General features: G+C 52.1%; 8 protein-coding genes across 8 annotated transcripts; 2 read left to right on the top strand and 6 right to left on the bottom strand.

The window, feature by feature from the left end:
• Nucleotides 1–1,147: 1,147 nt before the first annotated feature.
• anxc4 (annexin ANXC4) lies at nucleotides 1,148–4,088 on the bottom strand. The gene is made up of 2 exons (XM_071049812.1): nucleotides 1,674–4,088; nucleotides 1,148–1,617 (listed from the first exon to the last, which is right to left on the bottom strand). Exons 1-2 carry the CDS (start codon nucleotides 3,864–3,866, stop codon nucleotides 1,300–1,302), a joined length of 2,511 nt encoding a protein of 836 aa, XP_070904976.1. The 5' UTR covers nucleotides 3,867–4,088; the 3' UTR covers nucleotides 1,148–1,299.
• Nucleotides 4,089–5,091: 1,003 nt separating this feature from the next.
• Nucleotides 5,092–7,428, bottom strand: aspE (septin). Its single transcript, XM_071049811.1, has 3 exons — nucleotides 7,140–7,428; nucleotides 6,461–7,050; nucleotides 5,092–6,408 (listed from the first exon to the last, which is right to left on the bottom strand). The coding sequence occupies exons 2-3, from the start codon at nucleotides 6,988–6,990 to the stop codon at nucleotides 5,286–5,288; spliced, it is 1,653 nt and encodes a 550-aa protein (XP_070904975.1). The 5' UTR covers nucleotides 6,991–7,050; nucleotides 7,140–7,428; the 3' UTR covers nucleotides 5,092–5,285.
• A 1,592-nt stretch (nucleotides 7,429–9,020) lies between these two features.
• Nucleotides 9,021–10,411, bottom strand: BJX68DRAFT_224825 (uncharacterized protein). Its single transcript, XM_071038304.1, has 5 exons — nucleotides 10,321–10,411; nucleotides 9,940–10,267; nucleotides 9,819–9,875; nucleotides 9,604–9,765; nucleotides 9,021–9,551 (listed from the first exon to the last, which is right to left on the bottom strand). The coding sequence occupies exons 1-5, from the start codon at nucleotides 10,400–10,402 to the stop codon at nucleotides 9,182–9,184; spliced, it is 999 nt and encodes a 332-aa protein (XP_070904974.1). The 5' UTR covers nucleotides 10,403–10,411; the 3' UTR covers nucleotides 9,021–9,181.
• Nucleotides 10,412–10,494: 83 nt separating this feature from the next.
• On the bottom strand, nucleotides 10,495–11,925 carry BJX68DRAFT_224823 (uncharacterized protein). The gene is made up of 4 exons (XM_071038303.1): nucleotides 11,763–11,925; nucleotides 11,525–11,657; nucleotides 11,412–11,469; nucleotides 10,495–11,339 (listed from the first exon to the last, which is right to left on the bottom strand). The coding sequence occupies exons 1-4, from the start codon at nucleotides 11,831–11,833 to the stop codon at nucleotides 11,026–11,028; spliced, it is 576 nt and encodes a 191-aa protein (XP_070904973.1). The 5' UTR covers nucleotides 11,834–11,925; the 3' UTR covers nucleotides 10,495–11,025.
• BJX68DRAFT_224820 (uncharacterized protein) lies at nucleotides 11,926–13,529 on the bottom strand. The gene is made up of 2 exons (XM_071038302.1): nucleotides 13,270–13,529; nucleotides 11,926–13,214 (listed from the first exon to the last, which is right to left on the bottom strand). Exons 1-2 carry the CDS (start codon nucleotides 13,401–13,403, stop codon nucleotides 12,170–12,172), a joined length of 1,179 nt encoding a protein of 392 aa, XP_070904972.1. The 5' UTR covers nucleotides 13,404–13,529; the 3' UTR covers nucleotides 11,926–12,169.
• An 85-nt stretch (nucleotides 13,530–13,614) lies between these two features.
• On the top strand, nucleotides 13,615–14,841 carry BJX68DRAFT_224817 (uncharacterized protein). The gene is made up of 3 exons (XM_071038301.1): nucleotides 13,615–13,987; nucleotides 14,043–14,262; nucleotides 14,324–14,841. The coding sequence occupies exons 1-3, from the start codon at nucleotides 13,754–13,756 to the stop codon at nucleotides 14,743–14,745; spliced, it is 876 nt and encodes a 291-aa protein (XP_070904971.1). The 5' UTR covers nucleotides 13,615–13,753; the 3' UTR covers nucleotides 14,746–14,841.
• On the bottom strand, nucleotides 14,842–15,989 carry BJX68DRAFT_224812 (40S ribosomal protein uS4). The gene is made up of 6 exons (XM_071038300.1): nucleotides 15,927–15,989; nucleotides 15,822–15,859; nucleotides 15,742–15,760; nucleotides 15,564–15,662; nucleotides 15,261–15,494; nucleotides 14,842–15,204 (listed from the first exon to the last, which is right to left on the bottom strand). The coding sequence occupies exons 1-6, from the start codon at nucleotides 15,938–15,940 to the stop codon at nucleotides 15,027–15,029; spliced, it is 582 nt and encodes a 193-aa protein (XP_070904970.1). The 5' UTR covers nucleotides 15,941–15,989; the 3' UTR covers nucleotides 14,842–15,026.
• A 229-nt stretch (nucleotides 15,990–16,218) lies between these two features.
• BJX68DRAFT_251980 (60S ribosomal protein eL21) lies at nucleotides 16,219–16,929 on the top strand (the record flags this gene model as incomplete). Its single annotated transcript, XM_071042479.1, has 4 exons — nucleotides 16,219–16,254; nucleotides 16,316–16,383; nucleotides 16,456–16,503; nucleotides 16,605–16,929. The coding sequence occupies 4 exons, from the start codon at nucleotides 16,219–16,221 to the stop codon at nucleotides 16,927–16,929; spliced, it is 477 nt and encodes a 158-aa protein (XP_070904969.1).
• Between the last annotated feature and the right edge of the window lie 589 nt (nucleotides 16,930–17,518).

Raw genomic sequence — 17,518 nt, 5'->3', positions numbered from 1 at the left:
GCAGACCCAGACGAGCATCGAATCGGACGGCGAAGCGAAAGTAACTGTCGTAAAGCATGCTGTCAGAAAAATGATTGCTTATCTGGTCAGAATTGGCGAAGGAGAAACATAGGGAAGAATAGCAAGCAGGCCAAGAGGAAAGTGGGTGTGCACATTGCGATGAGGATTGAACGAGCAGCGACATCAGAATGGACAAGCGTATAGGCTCTCCCACCAGGGCTCACCTTTTCCCCCATCAATGCCCCCCAAGCCGCTGTCCCCCATGAGCGCCTGAGTTCCTCATTTTTTAGCCAAGAGCAAAAACAAATCCTTGGTTCTACTCCAGTGACACGACGTGGTGACAAAATCATGTGGGAATAAACGATGAAGGAGGAGGAGCCAAAACCGTCCAAGTCTAGACAAGTAGACAGTGTGACTCTCACCAATCTCACCACTTGATCCCTCTTGATAAGCATGACCCCGAACTTGGGATATCTGTAATGGTGCAGTTGTGAATCCGTGCAGGAACCAAGCCCAGCCAAGCTTCCACAACACAACCACTATTGAGGCCGCGAAATCTTGTCGTTCCTTCGGCTTATATCATCCAGCGAGCTGACAGGTAAAATCAAGACTACATGCAGTAGTAGCGTTACAGCCTGTTCAAAGATATGATTAGTACCAAATCATGTCGAATTTCGCCGCCGTCAAGCGGAAGACCTGGCTTGTGGCGGACGGAGGATCTCAATACCACCCGGTCCAGTTCGTAATTTGCCAGTGAGCGTCTGCTTCTCCCACGCAGGTACGGGGAAATTGGGCAATAAGGCGTCTGGGCCTAAGCCTCCGAGCAGTTGGATTAAATGCTGTGTTGCCGGCGGAGCGGGCTAGGGGCATGCTTACATCTTACCGGCGACAACGAACGAGTTTGGAGCAAAAAGGCCACTCTATGCCTGAGCTGCGCAAAGAATAATATGGAGCATCGCCGGAGACTTTGTTATCTGGTCAGCTGGCGCAGTTAGTATCTTCACGTGGTAAAACACTGCACACGGATCATTTCATGGCGTCGTGCACATGTCAGTTGACAGCGAGATCGAGGCCCTGGAGTGACAATCCCTTGCATCAGTGCTCAAGTAAATTAACGCTCTGTTTTATATGTAGTATCGTAAATGTTCCCCGACAAATTTCCGCCCGGTCTTGGTTTGGGATCACATCACGGTCTCAGCGCACGGAAATGATCGAACGTCCTTCATATATAAACATGTTACCCGTCCCTGGGGACGAGTAAATACTCTTCCCAAACACCAAACACCAATCCGAGAAGACTCAACCTCGGCCTCTCCCGGCAAGAGTTTTTGAACTCTGGGCCAATTGTATGCAGAATTCGCCCCACTCGCTGCCCCCAGTCGTCGGTAAGATTTCCTCCGCAATCGCCTCCTCCAGTCGCGCCCCGTAACGCCGGCGGTACTCCGACTTCACATTCTCCAAATGGCGAGGCTCCCAGTGAAGACGAACGAGACGAGAGATCAGCAGCTCAGATCTCTCTTTTCCAGAACGAGATTCGTGCAAGGCTTGGTGTAAAAGCAGTGCGTCTCGCATTGGTCTGTTAATCGCTCCATTGAGGATATGTGCGAGTGTTTCACCCTGTTAACATAGTGGTTAGCACTGATTATTAACGAGTATACGAGCAAGATATGTACCACAAGGTTCTGAGACTTTTGAATCATCTCGCGAGCAAAGTTTCGCTGGTAAATTTTCTCGTACGCACGTAGCACTTCACGTAGGTGAGAGTCGCTCCGGCGGACGATAATATAGATCATGGCAGTCTCGCCACCATTGCGCGAGACGAGAGCAGCATGAAGGGCCTGTACGTCACGGTGAACCAAATCAGGGTCGATAGGGTCGCGTTCGCTTTGCCGACTCTCCTCCAGGGTAAGTAAGACGGCCGTTCGAAACTTGTCCGCCTTTAGTTCGGCCTTCATACACTTTTCGAGGCTGTTGGTATAGCGAGAGTCCTTGAATGACTCCTTGATTTCGCGCATCTCGCCATTGCTGCGCCCGAAGAGGGATTCGATGAGAAGTTCACGTCTAGACGACCCAGACTGATAGTAGCAGTTTGCCCAAAAAGCTTCGGATTCCCAGCGCCCAAGCGCTGTTGCATAGCAGACCTTTCCGAGTGAGCCATTCCCTAGCTTGACTCGGATATGCTTGGCTAGGTTGACGCCCTTTCCACTGATCTTTACGTGATTCTTGTATTCCTTCCGAAGATCCAACATTTCATCACTTGTCAAATGGGGTAGTATTTGGGTCAAAACCTTGGTATCGATATTCCGCGTGTGAGAAAGAGCATCTCGCAGCGCCAAAGCGTCTTCCGTAGCGTCATAAAATGACACTTTACGGCGGCTACTATGAGGTGATATTAGGACGAGAGAGTCTGGCTCCCTAGAATCCCTGGAATCATGGCGCTCATGTCGGACGCGGCTGCTGCCGCGCTTGGATCGGTCGCTTTTGGGTTCCTTAAGACCCCCTTCGTCTTTCGATTTCTTGGATTTCCGTCTCCTCCGCCTTTCGCTATCTGTGCTATTGTCCAGCGGCTCAAGGTCAGAGATATCATCATCTCTAGGGGCTATAAGGATTGGCGAGGGCATGGGAGATATGCTTTGATATGTCCCCTTGTACGGCTCCAGCATCGGGCTGAGAGGTGGTCGGCCATCGGGATCGGAACCTCCTCCAACGGTTAGACTGTTGCCTGTCGAAATGCTGAGACTGGTTGGGCGACCACTGGGCCGGGTTCCGGGTGCCACCTCGACGTACTGCGGTCCCCTATCAGGGCCACTCGTGGTTGTAGGAGGATACTGGGGAGTTGCCGAGTACCGGACCCCGCCATACTGGGCTTGTTCGACTTTAGAACCATATGCAGTAGCGGCTGCAGGCTTGGCGGAATATTTGACATTGGGGTCAACCTGTGCATACTGGAAGGCCGGTGGGTTAGCATAGAGATTCGGGTCTCCGGACGGGCCGCGCTGGTGACTCGCAGCACTAGCTGGTGTGGTATACGGAGCTGCAGATGTTGTAGTCTGTGTATTCCATTGAGGGTACTGATTCTGTTGAGTGCTCGGGCTCATATACCGCACATTAGACTGGCCTGCCGGAGCGGTTGGGAAGGCCCCAGGCATAGACTGATCTCCAGGCTGAGATGTTGGTGGAACAAATCCCGGTTTCTCACAATCCGGCACCGCTGCCCACGTTGATTGAGAAGGGGGAGGACCGGAGAAAGCAGAATTGGTTTGCGGGGCATATCTGGACTGGCCGCTCACTGCTTCCGCGCTGCTTCTAGGGTTTGCGCCTGGACCAAGTGCTCCGGTCATGAGTGGTTTCTGGGTTGGTGGTGCCGAGGCATTGGTGCTGCCCTTGTATCCGTAGTACCCACGTTCTATGCCTCCGGGAACGTCCCCGTAGACTAGATGGTCATCTTCTGAATCCGAATCCGAGTAGATATCCTCATCCGAATATGCATCCAGTTGCGCCGATCTCCGTTGGGGCGTCTGAGAATAACGTTGACTGCTTTGCTTCGTCACGCCTCTGTCTTCGCCAGAATCGGAATGATAGTAGCGATCGCGATCGCGATCGGACCGAGAACGCGGATATGAATCTCTTGCCTCGTGCTCTGAGTCCGAGTCATAACGGGAACTCTTTCGATAGCCACGAAGAGGGCTGGCGCCGCGGCTTCTTGACCTGGTCCGCGTTTTATCGTCCGCGGGGTCGGCGACTAGATATTTGCTTTTGCTCGAGGACTCGAGTCGAGGGTCGCGAGACGTGGAACGTTCACGGGTACGGCCGCTCGGAGACTTGGAACGGCCGCGCGACCGTGGGTCATTGACTTGGAGAGACATGGAAAGGCTGAAGCGAGACCCAGCCAAAGGTACTGATTACCGAGAGGATTGTAGCAGTGCGACCGAAGCTTCCCCACACAGTAAAATAGGGCCGAGACAGTGAGAGGCTACACCTGTCCTACGGTAGCGGGGTAATTGAGGCAGACGCAAACCGATTCCAATGTGCGCGGGCGCAGCAGGTCCGACGATGAAGTGGGGAGAGGGAAGTATCAAAAAGGAAAATCGAAGCTCCAGCGAAAGCAGGAGAAAAAAGAATGGAGGAGGCAGGAGAAAGAGGGGAAGAGAGTTGGATCGCGGTGTCGCGCGGCTGAAAAACGCCCTTCCCTTTCACGAGCTCAGCTGAGGCACACTCCCAAACTCTGAAACCCCTCTCCTTATCCCTGCACCATTCGTTCTTCTTCAAAGAACCCTGTCTGAGACTCTTCTGTGACTACATTGATTTGAAATGTTTGCCACTGTTCTTGAGTCGTCAGCCATTTGGAGCCGCATCCGAAGCTTACAATCTGCACACTCGCTGCAAGTGAGCAGTGAGCACAGACTCCACACTCCTCTTTCTTGCGTCGCGCGAGCCAGTCATCGGGGGGCCAAAAGGCTGATCCTGGTCAGTGTTACCGCGAAGGAGCAGCCCTTCAGCTGAATGGACCGGCCACGCTCGTATCCAGTTCCGGCTTTCGCGAGCCCGCAGTTGTCGCCAGTCTACTATTTGTTGAGAAAGCATTGGCCGACCTGTGTCTATCGGGTTTGGAGATTCTCCAAAGGTTCCAAGCTTGCAACTTGCAAGGTTCCAAGACCTCTCAAGGAGGTTTAGTTATGATTGCAGATATGGGGTTTAATTGGCAGCGTAACCGTGGGAAAAATCAATATTGGTAGTAAGAAGACAAAAAAAGAACAGTGGACAAGGATACCCAAGGTAAACTTGTATGCTTGTTTGGTTTGGCACTGAGATACACAGATAGAGAGGCGCATACCGGTCAAGGGCACCGGGAGGTTGCAGCAACATTCTTGATGAACGGAAAGTGGTATAATGAACATAAAACAGCAGGATCGGACCGGACTGTACAGAAAGCTGAAAGGAAAGGGGTGATCTCGAAAATGGTAGAAAAATCGGGCCAGAACATGAAAATCCAATGACTTCGTAGATTCAGGAAACCAAGCATGCCTGCCTCCAATTTTGCCTTTATGGGTAGCACATCAATAGGGACGTCAAGTAATGTTACTCGAACGGTGTAGAAATCCTGACTGGGCGCCTAGCATTCGACATCGAAGATTCGAAGGCGATATGAGCAAGGCACCACTGGTCAGACGGTGGAGAAGCAGTAAGGAAACTGAAGACGAGAAGGAGGGGGGTACTCGAAGGCAAGGAAAAGGGTGTCAAGTGTAGTTTTTGTAAAAAGTGCCGAATAGCTGGTCTCTGGATTATCACCGAGTACGATGTCCAAAATCTGGGCCTGTTCGGCCGCTGTATGCCCGTTGCTTTGTCGATGCCACAGCATCATGTCGGTTCAAGCGGCTAGTCCGCCACCGTTCGTACCAAATCACACGACTGGCTTCACGCAATTCAGATCTCCAGTCGCTAAATACCGAGTCTTTGAGTTTTAGAAAATCGCAGTGCTCCGCATTGTAAGGGTCAGCAAAGCCCCAGGGGAACTTGCGTCCGACTGGCCCGTTTTCGCTCTCGAGCGAGTATCGGTCTGGAGACAAGATCGAGAACGGAAGGGGAGGGACACCGGCCTGGGACGCGGCAGATTGGCGGGTACTTTCGCTGCGCTGCGAAGGAGACCTCTTTGGTTTGTTTGACGGGCTTCCGGGCTCACCAGACTCTTCCTGGTCTTCTGTAGCGGGGTCATCTTCAGCTTTGGGGGTCTCGGCTTCATCTTCATCGCTCTCTTCGGAGGTGTAATCTTCCTGATCTTCGAGAGTGAGGATTTCGAGGGGATCAATGTTGGCTTTCTTCAGACTAGCCCACACAGCTTTCCTGAGGTATGCCATATGCGCAGTGGTAATTGTGTCTGCTTTGCTGATCACGGGAACAACAGTGGTCTTTCCGATAACAGTACGTAGGACCTGGATATCGAGGTTCTCATCGAGGACGCCCAAGATTCGGGAGTCAGACGGCCTTGGGGTTCCTTGGGCAGCTCGTTCTGCAGCAGCGATGTTCTCATCCAGGCGCGAGGGGTCGAGGATCAAGAATGTACAGTGAATATGAGTGTCACGGGCTCCTGGAGAGCGGACAACCTTCATCTCCTCGTTCAAAGTCTCCTCGAATTTGCTTTCTAAGAAACCGGTAACGCCGCGGAGCTGAATGTCGACAACATTCTTCTCCAGCCCCTGGGAGTCCCACAAGGTCAGACCAACACGTTCTCCGTCGATCTCAGTTTCGAGGTAGTGAGAAGTATATCCCTCGTTAGCAGGGTTCTGACGATCGTATTCAACTTCGTCAGGAGAGCGCGAGGGATGTTTATGCGGGGGCAGAGCTAAGGACTTTCGAAGGAAATTGAGGAATGAAGTCTTTCCCGAGTTTCGCGCACCAATTACCAAGACACTGCATAAGTGTTAGTATGCCAAGAAAATATCACGTTGCGAGTTAAACTTACTTGTACGGAGTGGGATCCTTGCGCCGGCGCAGTCTGCGCGGGTTGTTGACAGTACTGACATAGCTGCTTGCATAGCTATAACGACCACGATGTGTCATGCTCTCGGTGCGAGCGTACGGATCAGTGTAGTCAGGCGGCACAGGTGTACTCATCGCGCTACGGGATTGAGTCGGAAGGGTGGGCGAAAGTGGGTTCGCAAGTTCAGAAACCCGATCATGGTGTTCCTCGCCTCCAAAGGTCTCGATGACTGGCGGGGGCGCAAAATCCGGAAGACGTGGAGGTTGCTTCGGGCCTCCCTCGCGTTGGCGGCGGAGCTCTTCCTCCACCTGAGCCTTAGACATCTTTTTGTTTCGAGATTTTTTGTCGCCGATTGGCTCCGTGGACTTGGAACGACGAAGGAATCCTAGAGACGAGGAAGTTCTGCGTTGATCCTTGACTTGTGAGTGACCGTTCTCCGTCGGGACAGGAGGTGGATCAGTAGGAGGTTGGCCCCGGCTCGGAGTCCGGGGTCTCGTTGTTGTCGTTGCCATAGAGAGAGACTCGACTATCTGTAACACGAAACGTTTCTCTGCTCGGTCTGGGTGGGGTCCCTGTGAATGAGTGTTGTCTCAGATATAGATTCTTCGCAAATAAAGGTATATTTAGTTACAACCAGTCGCAAGAAGCCACAAATACTTACAGGCTCTGTCTTGGAAGCAGAAAGCAGGAGTTGCCTGATGATCACCGAGTTTCTTCTTTGAATCCAATGCAGCACTGCAAATGTTGCAATTGAGTCTGCCGAGGGTTGCGATTGTCGATAATAGTTTCTGGAAAATCAAGGACTGCCGGAGGATTTGATGAAATACACCTCGAGATTCTATCCCAAGGAGACAAAGGGTAATTGAAATTGGCACTCCACGAGTCCAGCAAGCGTCTGCCGAAATTGCTCCTGTGTCCCTAGCAGAAGATGACAAGCGCAGAAGGACTTTAAAGACGAGATGGGGAGAGATCGCAATTCAGGCGGCGGAACTTGCGCGCTTTTTCTCCCTGAACTCCGAGCTATAATTGCAGGGGCAGAGAAAGGAAATTGCCTGCTCACAGCGTCCGGCCGATGCGGAGCATATAAGTGAGAAACCAACACAACAGGAAGGGAAAGAAAAGAAGGGACGGAGAGAAAGGAGGGGAAAGAATTATTGGGAAAGAGAAATAAAATGAAACGAAAGGATGACGGGCGCTGGACAGACAGAATGAAGATCGGCCAGTGAGAGGCCAGGCGATGCTTTCTTTCGACCTTGAACTACTCGTGCTGCGAGGAAAGCACGAGGAGCTGCCCGATCGCCTACAAAACCGTTGACGAGATGCGCCCTTCTGCCGTTGAGAGTCTACGCGGCCAATCTCCCATCTTTATTTCCTTTTGCCTTCCTTCGCCTTTCCCTCGGATGTTCCTGGACCAGCAGAACAGAGCTTCGCAACTTGGAGCTTCTGAGCTGACCAGATTCAGGGGCAAACGTCAAGCCCGAACAGGCTAAGGGGGCTCGACTCTCCAAGACTCCCCCACTCACAGATCTCAAAACGTTTTAGCCCGGCTTGGCTTTAAATTGGGCTGGTTCTTGGGTTCGCGTTTCAAGTCGTTCGCTGGAGGGGCTGCCCGTTTCGCAATCCCAGACCCCAGCCTATCCTTGACCTGGGGACAATCTTTACCTCAAATGAGGCATCGGTCGCTGATTCAAGTTGCTTCTGTCCTCTCGGAGACGGAGTTCAGCGGTGGTCAAAGCTGCATCAAAGGCACATGGCAGTGACTGCTTTGTGTTGACTCTGGAGGAAATGAGCCCGGCGATCTGGCTCTCCATATCTTAACGTTCGTGCAGCGATTCGGCAGCCTCCAGAGGACGTAGCCCGGTTCTGATTTCCGCCCAAGCCTCAAGGCTTTCAGCCTTCTTGCTCGACTCTCTGCCTCCGCCAAAGCGACCGGCACACTGACAGTACTCGATTCTGGCAGTAGCCGCAGTACTACCCTGTACAACCGTGAAATCCAAGTCAAGCATCTTGCGTTACGCTGGTTGCCATTTTTGTTCGATCTGGTTGTGGTCTTGTTCCAGACTCGGGTCAACTCACAGTGTTCACACGTGGGATCCTTTCCCCACGCCAACCCCTTACTCATCCGGAGTATTCCTTTCTTTACCACAGCCAACAGGTTATATATCATCTATCTTTGTCGTTTTGAATCCCTCCGAAAGACCCTGTCCATCTACTTCCAGGTTCCTCGAGACAGGCCATCCTCTTCTTGACTTGATCAACAAAGATTGGGATGGTAATTACGGAGTACCAGCTACCGCGTATAATTGCTGTGCGGCAGTCAGATATCCACATAGTCAAAACACTGAAAATTGGCCGACTGATTGGCTGTACTGATCGAATCCAAATAGCCCAGTCCAATGGGTTCGTCTCCCAATAATAACGCTAAAACATGAGAGTTTTATCCGGCTTCCCTGGTATTAGGTCAATTACCATCCGCGAACGGTGAACCCCCTGATTCAGCGATTGTCGATAATAATTCTCTCCCAAATCACAGAACCTCTCTTGCAGAGATTCATCTTGACAATTCTTATCTTCGAGTCCATGATGAAGGAATCTGACTTCCTAGGCAAGCAAATCGCTCAATACACATACATTAATCAACAGGGAGATGCACCCTACCATCTCGCACAGTACAACCTTGCACTCCCAAACTCGACATACATATCACGCAGATGACGCCTGAACCTCGGGCGATTCGACACTCCAAATCCGGAATGGTAGGACAACGCATGGATCACTCGGGCACACGTCCTCTCGATCGAGGTTTTTGAATCTCGGCCCAGTAGGCCCTCCTACATACATCGCTTGTCCGAACAATTCTGGCCCGCCTTGAAGCGCGTCGTCACCCCACCGCCCGTTGAAATCTAGCCAGTTGACTGGATAGCTGGGGTCATAGGGCTCGAATGTCTGCGTGTCTGATGCATAGCTATATGCATATGCGCCGAGGATGGGATCCCATAGGGTACCCTGATCTGTCTGGTCAACAAGGAACCCTATTGGGAGGTTCACCCCAGGAATTGTGTGATCGTGCCCCCTGCAGTGAGGTTAGCCCGACCGCTTGGCATGAACCTAGGATATGGCCTTACCCGGGGATCGAATAGACCGCATGGGTGCCGTTTGCGGAGTAAGCAATAGGCCTGTTTCCTCGCTTTTCTGTCGCGCGATAGGTAAAAGCCTGTCCTCGAGAGTGCTGACTGTACCAGACCGCCTCTGGCGCTCCATTTTGGAAACGGATCATATTATGCTCCCTGCGACAAATCAGCGACAGATGTCGAACGAGAAGATTGGGTTCAGATCTCACCAGTCGCCAACATGGTTACCAAATTCCATCCCCAGGACGGTATTTCCTTGGTTATACCTAACAGCTCTTAGCCCAACGGCCCTTGAGGAAGGGAGAAGTCGGATATGTGTGACAAGCTCACGAGTAAAAGTAAAAGTAAAACGCATCGACTTGTCCGCTTCCGCGATCATGCACTACAATAACCGACGAGATATCATCCGACTGCCCGTTTGTGTCGATATTTGCGCCATTGAACCAGGAAGGCTGTGGGTTCGCGTCAATGCCCTCCTGTGAGCTCAGGTACACGCTTTCATTAGCCAGCGCATTTAGCTTGTCCAGGTTATCGAGCGTGAGTGGTGATGGGGCACCTGGAACCGGTTGGTAATTGACCTCAGCCACGACATGCTCAAGATGCTCAGCGATGCCGGATGGCTTGTATGGATCTTCGCTGTGAATCCATACCAGAGGCGCTAGACACAGTCAGGCCGTCGCTTCTCCTCGATTATTTAAGGCTTGAACTCACCATAGTCTAGCACGTAGCTCGGAATAGAAGTTGCAGCCAGCCCGCTCGTGGCGGCATCTGCAGAACGAGCGTACATCGCCATGGACACAGAGTCAACGAGCAAAGTGAGATTTTCAAGTTCCAATTTCAACCTCCCGGACTACAGCCTACCCCATCCCGGTTATATAAACCTGGAGATCAAAACACCAGGGGCCTCCAGCAGCGACTCTAGAGTTACATTCGGGTTGCAGAACGCTTCTCAGCTGCCGGTGATCACCTTTCAAATGCCAGCCCAGATGCAAACTTTCAACCTTAAACCACCACTCATACCATCCTGTGGGTTGGCCGAATGGCGCTTGTTCTGTGGGGATTGGCAGCCAACGAAAGCGTTTGTTGCGCACTCGTGGCTCGTGGGCGTGGATTTCACCAGAGCTTGAATTATGTTCCTTAAGAGCTTATTGGCTCCTGAAAGGTGACTGTCGTCGAGTCAATAAGCATGATTTACGTCCAGCCAATAGATATGTTCACTACAAAGTTGCTTATTCTTCAAGGGTGAGTCCCGTGATGGAATCAACTGCCCAGATGGAGGGGTTGCTATTCACGAAGTCATCTGAGCGAATCATTCACTATTTGCGTAGCCGGATTATCCCTACTATGCCTCGAGACTCGAGTACCTATAACCTGCCGTGGTATTCATGATCAATGATTCTCACGCTCCCGTTCAGGTTACTCCCCCGCATTCCTCCTCTCCGCCTCGGCCTCCTCGCGCTTCTCCCTCTCCTTCATTAACTTGAAGACCCTCAAATCCAATGGAATCCGCTCTCCGAGCCATGTTGCCCGCTGGGTATGATTCCTCTCTTCCTGTCCCGCCCCCTCGGCCGTATTGGGATGAATCAGCGCACTCAGAGGCCCTCGGTTTATGACGAGCCACGGTACGAAGGCCCCGAACTGTGCTGGGGTGAAGAGATTCACCTCGAACATAGCGACGGGGTGCGGACCCACGGGCCTGTCGAAAAAAGTATATATCCGGAGTTCAGGGACTGCAGATGAATTAGTATTTGAGTTTGTGAGTACTTGGGATCTTCGGCGACGGTGGCTTCTGGAAACAGTACATTCTCGTCTGATTCGCTCCCACAACGCCCTTGCAAACGTTCGTTGGTCTGGGTTATTCTGCAAGCAGAGTCAGTACTGGACCATGTTCATGAAATCCACAGAGTTGACGTACCTGGAAGTGATAAATATGTATATCGAACCCACCCCGTCGACCCTTGGACAGCGGGTCCGGAAACTCCTCGTATGCTTTACTAAGAATCCCATGCTGGGGGTTCTTCAATGATTTTCCATCGTCATTTCTCTCCCTATCGTCAATGACCTTCAAGTTAGATGTCTGCGATACTGCTAACGAGGGGTAATCTACACCATCCACTAATCGGATGACACCATCACTGGGTTGGGGATCTTACTCTGAAAGGGGTTCCAGGTTTTCGTGGCCCTCCAACGGGGAGGGATAAGTGTATGAAAACTGGTCTGTCATCCCGAGGGAGTATGGGCACTGGTTGACGAAGTTGTAGGGTGGAAATGAGGTCCTGCTATAGATCTAATTAGATATAGCGAAGGATTTGTACACCGGAAAGTGGGCCGGTAGTCGAGCGTTCCGCGGGATGACAAAAGTGCGGAATTTGAGCACGAGGTGCGATTTGTCAGAAGAACTTTGATGCAGTAAAATATACATGAATGAAGCTGGCTAATATGAGATGATGCGAGGCGTTACTACAGTTCATAGACATCGTCCTCCTCCGGTTCCATGTGTAAAGTACTAGTATGTAAACTTCATCCGCGGCGTTTCACAGAACCTCGCTCAATGCACTGTTCACCATGAGGCTTTGACATCGACATGTCCGTCCTCGTCTATGTATTTCCCGCGATCCCATTCGCGCCCTTCGCTCTTCGTGGACCATTTGACGCTGTTTATCCTCCCTTCATCAGTACCTGCTGCTGTGGAGGCGTTGCTTTTCCAACGGTCGATGATGTTTGTGTTGAAGCCGGCTTCCCGTAGCCTTTCTTCGCCATTCTGCTTCCACCGAGCTCGGTCACGTAATGCTTCTAGTGCAAGTTCCCAATCATCATCCCCAGTCATGAGACCCGCCACAGGTCGACGGGTTGGTTTATTGCCGGGTTGTAAATCGTCGTCCTCCGGTTGCACATCAAGCGTCGGATCGTAGTTGGGAGCGAAATGAGCGTCGATGTTGCTGATGTTGGGTTTGTATGCGCCACGCCCGCGAGAACGAATGGGTGCTTCCTCCTTTGGTAGAGGGCCGACAAGATCCTCCAATGGATCCGAATCATCGCCCGGCGCCTCAGTCTGACTGTTCGGTACCGGTGACAGACTGTTTTTCACCTGTGCAGATCTCCTTTCTTTGCGCCTCTCACTCGATTCTGGCGACCGGGAGCGTCGACTGGAGCGATGTCGGTGAGAGCGGTCGCGGTCGGGATTTCGATATTTCGAATCCCGCCCACGTGGAGAGCGACTCCGTGACCGTGTGTAAGACCGGTGCCTGTGACTTTTTCGGGATCGTCTGTCTCGGTCACCATCCCGTTCGCGGGTTTCATGTCTCCGCCTAGATGAACGTGCTTGGTCCCTATCCGAAGATATTGACCGGCTTCGCCGTCTCTCCCGATGAGACCGGTGTCTATGTCGATCATCTCGTCTCATATCTCGCCGTGAATCCCGGTCGTCAGATCCGTGGGTATGGTGCCGATGGCGCTCACTAGTAGGAGCCTGCGCTCGGAGCTGTCGCATGCGCTCCCTAGCTTCCCGTTCTTCCTTCCTTTTCAGCGCTGTATTGTGATTGTCTGTCTCCTTGATTATGTGACGAAGGAATCGCGTATTCGGTTTGGGCGCGGAGCCTGTAGGCCTGTGGCGAAAGATTATTAGCTTCAGGCATGTTGTCTTTGGGGCAATCTTTGCACCTCCTAGCCATATAAGCCTCCGTGCCGAGAGAAGGGTACTGTAGAGAGCTACTCCGAGCCTCATCTGCCAGTACTTGCGCGACGTAGTCATCGTTGGCTGGGTCGCCTATTGCCTTTCCTAGTCCTGGAGGCATGATCAAGAACAGAGGCCGAGTAGGATCGGGATACGGGAGGAGACGATGTCCAATCTGTGACCTTTTACTACATCACCCCGGATGCAAGGTGGGAACTGTAGCAGGTAGATAATTAAAGAACAAAGCGAGAGTTTGTGGAGAACATTAAAGTCTGGACTCTGGAGACTTTTTGGTGACGGAGCCACTCACCGCCCGGCTATCAGCCCACAGCCCGCAATCAGTTTGTTTACTTGCATATCTTGTCGCCGGGTGGAGTTGACTGTCAATTTCCCCAGCTGCAGTGCAAGAGTTTCAGTTCAATACTCAACCCTATCTTCGTGTCAAAGGACAAGACTTACATATCGGCCATTATGGAGGAAGAGATCATCGGAATTGATGCCACACAAACGCGCCAACTACTTCAACAGCTGGACCAAGAACAAGGAGAACTCAAGTCTCAACTTTCCATCGTCCGAATCAGCGAACCGATTTTCTCTCCAGACGCAGACTCCTCGGACCCCTCACCGTCGAAGCGCAATTCAGACGTGTGTGCTCTTGACAATCCAACGCCAGCATCGCTAGAAGCAGACTTGACACACTACAAGGTGCAAACCCCGCTGGCAATGGCAAATATTCCATGGATCTGACGCCGCTTTCTAGGAACTATTTTCGAAACTGCGCTTTTCTTACGTTGAACAAGTAACTAAGGAGAAATTCTTACGTGCTATCGTTGGCGATCCGCCACTCGTTGTCGGCCACAATGAGAACGTGGAGTTGGAGACGCAGCTTGCCGAGATAAAGGCCGAACTCAAGGCGCGTAAAGAGGAGGTACGGCTGATGATAGAGGAGATGGAGAAGACCGGCAGAGACCTTGCGGCGCGTGAGTTCGACTATAGTTGTTCAAGGTGTGCAGATGGTCGCTAATGGGCTCCACCTACTAGGATATAAGAACATTCAGCTGCAGATGACACAACTCGCAACTCTTCCCGAATCCATCGAGAACCTCGAGTCTACTATTGGCGCATTACGGGCAACACAGATCGCCAATTCGGACAAATCATCATCGCAAAATCTGCCTCTCCCAGCGACCCTGTCCCTCCTAGCTGAACGCGAGGCCGAACTCGCGGCGCTTAACCGGCAAATCGCTGCTGCCCAGAATACCCTGCCTCGCAAGACGAGAGAGGCCGAGGCCGTGGAGCGGGAATTAAGTATACTCGAACGGCGAAAGTCCGAGGCTATAGTGCAAGCCAGGGAGGCTCAAAGGAAGAAGCAGGAGGGAGAAAGTGACGGACTCGAAGAAGCAGGGAGGTGGTATAGGAGCGCGGAAGAAGCCCTCCAGAAGCTAGTGGGAGTGGAAGGATAGCCAGCGGACCTTGATAGCATGACTGATGAACTTATGGGCGGCGTTGCGGTATTTGATCTGGGTGTACAGAGTATAGATACGTTTACAAATTCTGCTGGATGATGATCTAACGGGAAATCGGGTTTCGAAACTGAGCCGTAGGCTACCTATGGTATAGTAATTTTTTAAGTAAATTCATCCGTTTGCAAGGTCGTACGACATTATACGCGATGCCTTGACATCGAAGCCCCGTGGATAAAATTTCCATAACGAAACCCGTCCATACTCCTATTTTTAATAATCTACTCCTCTTCCTCCTCACCCTCATCACCAGCACCGCCAGCAGCAGCAGCAGCCTTCTTGCGCTGGACACGGCCGGGACGGCCACCACCGAAGGGAGAGGTGAGAGCGAAGTCGATGTGCTTCTGGGAGTCGAGGCGGACCATGTAGGAGGGGACGTTGACGATCTGCTTGCCGACACTGTACGAACTGTCAGTACTCACAGGTCGAGAAGACTCCAGGGAAGGATTGCATACCGGATGTGGCGCTGCTTGATCAGGACACGGGCGTGGTGGATAGACTTGGCGAGGCCAAGCTTGTAGACGCAGGTCTGGAGACGGCGCTCAAGGAAATCCTCGACACGGAGGGCCAGGACGTAATCGAGCTTCATGCGGGACTCATCGAGCACACCAATGCGGACCAGACGGCGAATCAAAGCGTTACCTTCGAACAGACGCTTGGGGTCCTTCTCGTCGAGGGTGAGCAGCTCACTAACAGTCATGTCGGATTAGTCCATGTTCCAGCCCTTTCTCTAGAAATCAACTTCAATGGGCGCATACCGAGCAGCACGACGGATCTTGGACAGAGTAAGCTGGACACGCCACACCTCACGCTTGTTGCGCAGGCCGTACTCGCCGACAATCTTCAGTTCCGAGTCACTAGAAAGACCGCATTAGGAACCAGAACACACGACATAAACAGAAGCACGCTTCTGATCAGTGGCCGGAGAGTACTAACAGACGAGCCGACTCGAAAGCTGCGCAAATGTTAATCCATATATCCGATTATCGATTTCTTTTTTCTCGAGGACAACTTACGACGACGAGGGACCTTGTAGGTCTTGGAGTAGACGCGACTGCATTGGGAAACCGACAATTAGACTCATTCGCACATGAACTGACTGTCAATTGCTGTATACTCACGGGACGGGGGCCATGGCTGCTGTATGGGGGCTGTCGCAAAGGTTGTCGAATACTCAGCTGAACGATTTCACCAAGTTCGACAAGAGGAGAAGGACTTTTGAAGATAGCCGAGCCAGTGGCCCGCCAAGGCGCGCTAGTACTCAGAGCGGAATAGCGGATAGGGCTAGGGCTCAGAGCGGAGAGCGGCCGCACTGAGGATCCGAACGGGCGAAAAGTCGATACCAGCGGCAGATCGAGACGACTTCCTTTCGTTGTCGACAATTTCAACTCCAACACCAGCAAATCCGTCAAAATGGGTCACTCCCACGGTCTCCGATCCGGCACCCGGGTATGTTGTCGATGATGGCGATAGAAGATGCATTTCGTACGGTCGCTGACAATGATTTCAGTATGCCTTCTCTCGCAACTTCCGCCAGAAGGGTGCGATTCACCTGTCGACCTACCTGAAGACCTACCGGTACGCCAATTTCCTCCGCGAGCGTCGAAACGCATGATATTTGGGGCAGGAAAAAGCTGATGATAATTATAGGGTTGGTGATATCGTGGATATCAAGGTCAACGGTGCCGTCCAGAAGGGGTCAGTCAACATTCTTATATTCCGAAAGCCATCTGCAACCGCGACGAGTCCGGGATGGATGGATCACAATTGGAGCCTCATTTGCTGAGAAATTGAAATAGTATGCCCTACAAGGTCTACAACGGTAAGACCGGCGTCGTCTACAACGTCACCAAGTCCTCCGTCGGTGTTCTCCTCTACAAGGTCGTCGGCAACCGCTACCTCGAGAAGCGCATCAACGTCCGCGTCGAGCACGTCAAGCACTCCCGCTCCCGTGAGGACTTCATCAAGCGTGTCAAGGAGAACGCCCAGAAGAAGCGCCAGGCTAAGGAGCAGGGCATCCACCTGCACCTGAAGCGCCAGCCCGCCCAGCCCCGCGAGGGTCACGTCGTCGAAGGTGCCGCTCCTGAGACCATCACTCCTCTTCCTTACGACACCCAAATCTAGACGAAACGGAATGGCCGAAGCGGGTTGTTTGGTGTTTTCTGGGTTTACACATCCAAGTGTGGAGTTTGCATTTGTGACGAGAAAAAATTTGAAGGGTTCTCGAAACTGGCACATCTCTATCCTGTGCATAGATTCCCCCTAAATGAAAAAGATATTCAAAAATGTTCTCGTTTGCTCGGTATGTGTGGTTTGCTTGGAATTTCAGGAGGTTGTTTTTTGCCGGTCTTGCTTCAGCTCGACTACAGAGCCGTCGGGTGCGATGACCAGAGCCTCTTCGCCGGGCCGGTTGCGCTCCGACCTCGGTATCTTTGAGAGGGCTTGTGTATCAGTCGTTGTGGCATCGCACGGATACGAGATCCAAGAGGCCACAGGCGTACATATGCGGCCAAGCGGTCGCCCTGACAGTGCTGGTCTTATCGTAAAAGAGCTTCACCCCTCAAAACCCAAGCTATCTGCTCCGCCTCGCAAGACTCCATCCTGTACTACTTACCCTCTCCAATCCGTAGGACCTTCCAATTCCGTACAATCAATCGGCTCTATATCCCCCAGCAATGCAGAGGAACGGTGGCGGAGGCTTAGTCGGGCGAAA

Source organism: Aspergillus pseudodeflectus, assembly GCF_044049435.1.
Source record: "Aspergillus pseudodeflectus strain CBS 756.74 chromosome Unknown BJX68scaffold_2, whole genome shotgun sequence".
In the NCBI taxonomy this organism is placed as follows: Eukaryota; Fungi; Ascomycota; class Eurotiomycetes; order Eurotiales; family Aspergillaceae; genus Aspergillus; species Aspergillus pseudodeflectus.
Note: the sequence above shows the minus strand (reverse complement) of the source record. Positions and strands in the feature narration are given on the sequence as shown.

What these genes read in the sequence shown, in the direction of transcription:
- BJX68DRAFT_224812 (XM_071038300.1), bottom strand. An exon ending in AAGATCCGTCGTGCTGCTCG is followed by an intron (nt 15,495 to 15,563) that starts GTATGCGCCCAT and finishes CATGACTGTTAG; the next exon opens with TGAGCTGCTCACCCTCGACG. An exon ending in ATCAAGCAGCGCCACATCCG is followed by an intron (nt 15,205 to 15,260) that starts GTATGCAATCCT and finishes CAGTTCGTACAG; the next exon opens with TGTCGGCAAGCAGATCGTCA.
- BJX68DRAFT_224823 (XM_071038303.1), bottom strand. Translation starts at nt 11,833, where the DNA reads ATGACAGACCAGTTTTCATACACTTATCCCTCCCCGTTGGAGGGCCAC. An exon ending in AACCTGGAACCCCTTTCAGA is followed by an intron (nt 11,658 to 11,762) that starts GTAAGATCCCCA and finishes CATTGACGATAG; the next exon opens with GGAGAGAAATGACGATGGAA. An exon ending in TACATATTTATCACTTCCAG is followed by an intron (nt 11,470 to 11,524) that starts GTACGTCAACTC and finishes CTCTGCTTGCAG; the next exon opens with AATAACCCAGACCAACGAAC.
- anxc4 (XM_071049812.1), bottom strand. Translation starts at nt 3,866, where the DNA reads ATGTCTCTCCAAGTCAATGACCCACGGTCGCGCGGCCGTTCCAAGTCT. An exon ending in AAAAGTCTCAGAACCTTGTG is followed by an intron (nt 1,618 to 1,673) that starts GTACATATCTTG and finishes CTATGTTAACAG; the next exon opens with GGTGAAACACTCGCACATAT.
- BJX68DRAFT_224817 (XM_071038301.1), top strand. Translation starts at nt 13,754, where the DNA reads ATGGAGGAAGAGATCATCGGAATTGATGCCACACAAACGCGCCAACTA. An exon ending in CAGACTTGACACACTACAAG is followed by an intron (nt 13,988 to 14,042) that starts GTGCAAACCCCG and finishes GCCGCTTTCTAG; the next exon opens with GAACTATTTTCGAAACTGCG. An exon ending in CGGCAGAGACCTTGCGGCGC is followed by an intron (nt 14,263 to 14,323) that starts GTGAGTTCGACT and finishes TCCACCTACTAG; the next exon opens with GATATAAGAACATTCAGCTG.
- BJX68DRAFT_224820 (XM_071038302.1), bottom strand. Translation starts at nt 13,403, where the DNA reads ATGCCTCCAGGACTAGGAAAGGCAATAGGCGACCCAGCCAACGATGAC. An exon ending in GAGGCTTATATGGCTAGGAG is followed by an intron (nt 13,215 to 13,269) that starts GTGCAAAGATTG and finishes CTTTCGCCACAG; the next exon opens with GCCTACAGGCTCCGCGCCCA.
- BJX68DRAFT_224825 (XM_071038304.1), bottom strand. Translation starts at nt 10,402, where the DNA reads ATGGCGATGTACGCTCGTTCTGCAGATGCCGCCACGAGCGGGCTGGCT. An exon ending in GGTAACCATGTTGGCGACTG is followed by an intron (nt 9,766 to 9,818) that starts GTGAGATCTGAA and finishes GATTTGTCGCAG; the next exon opens with GGAGCATAATATGATCCGTT. An exon ending in GCGGTCTATTCGATCCCCGG is followed by an intron (nt 9,552 to 9,603) that starts GTAAGGCCATAT and finishes ACCTCACTGCAG; the next exon opens with GGGGCACGATCACACAATTC.
- aspE (XM_071049811.1), bottom strand. Translation starts at nt 6,990, where the DNA reads ATGGCAACGACAACAACGAGACCCCGGACTCCGAGCCGGGGCCAACCT. An exon ending in AAGGATCCCACTCCGTACAA is followed by an intron (nt 6,409 to 6,460) that starts GTAAGTTTAACT and finishes ACACTTATGCAG; the next exon opens with TGTCTTGGTAATTGGTGCGC.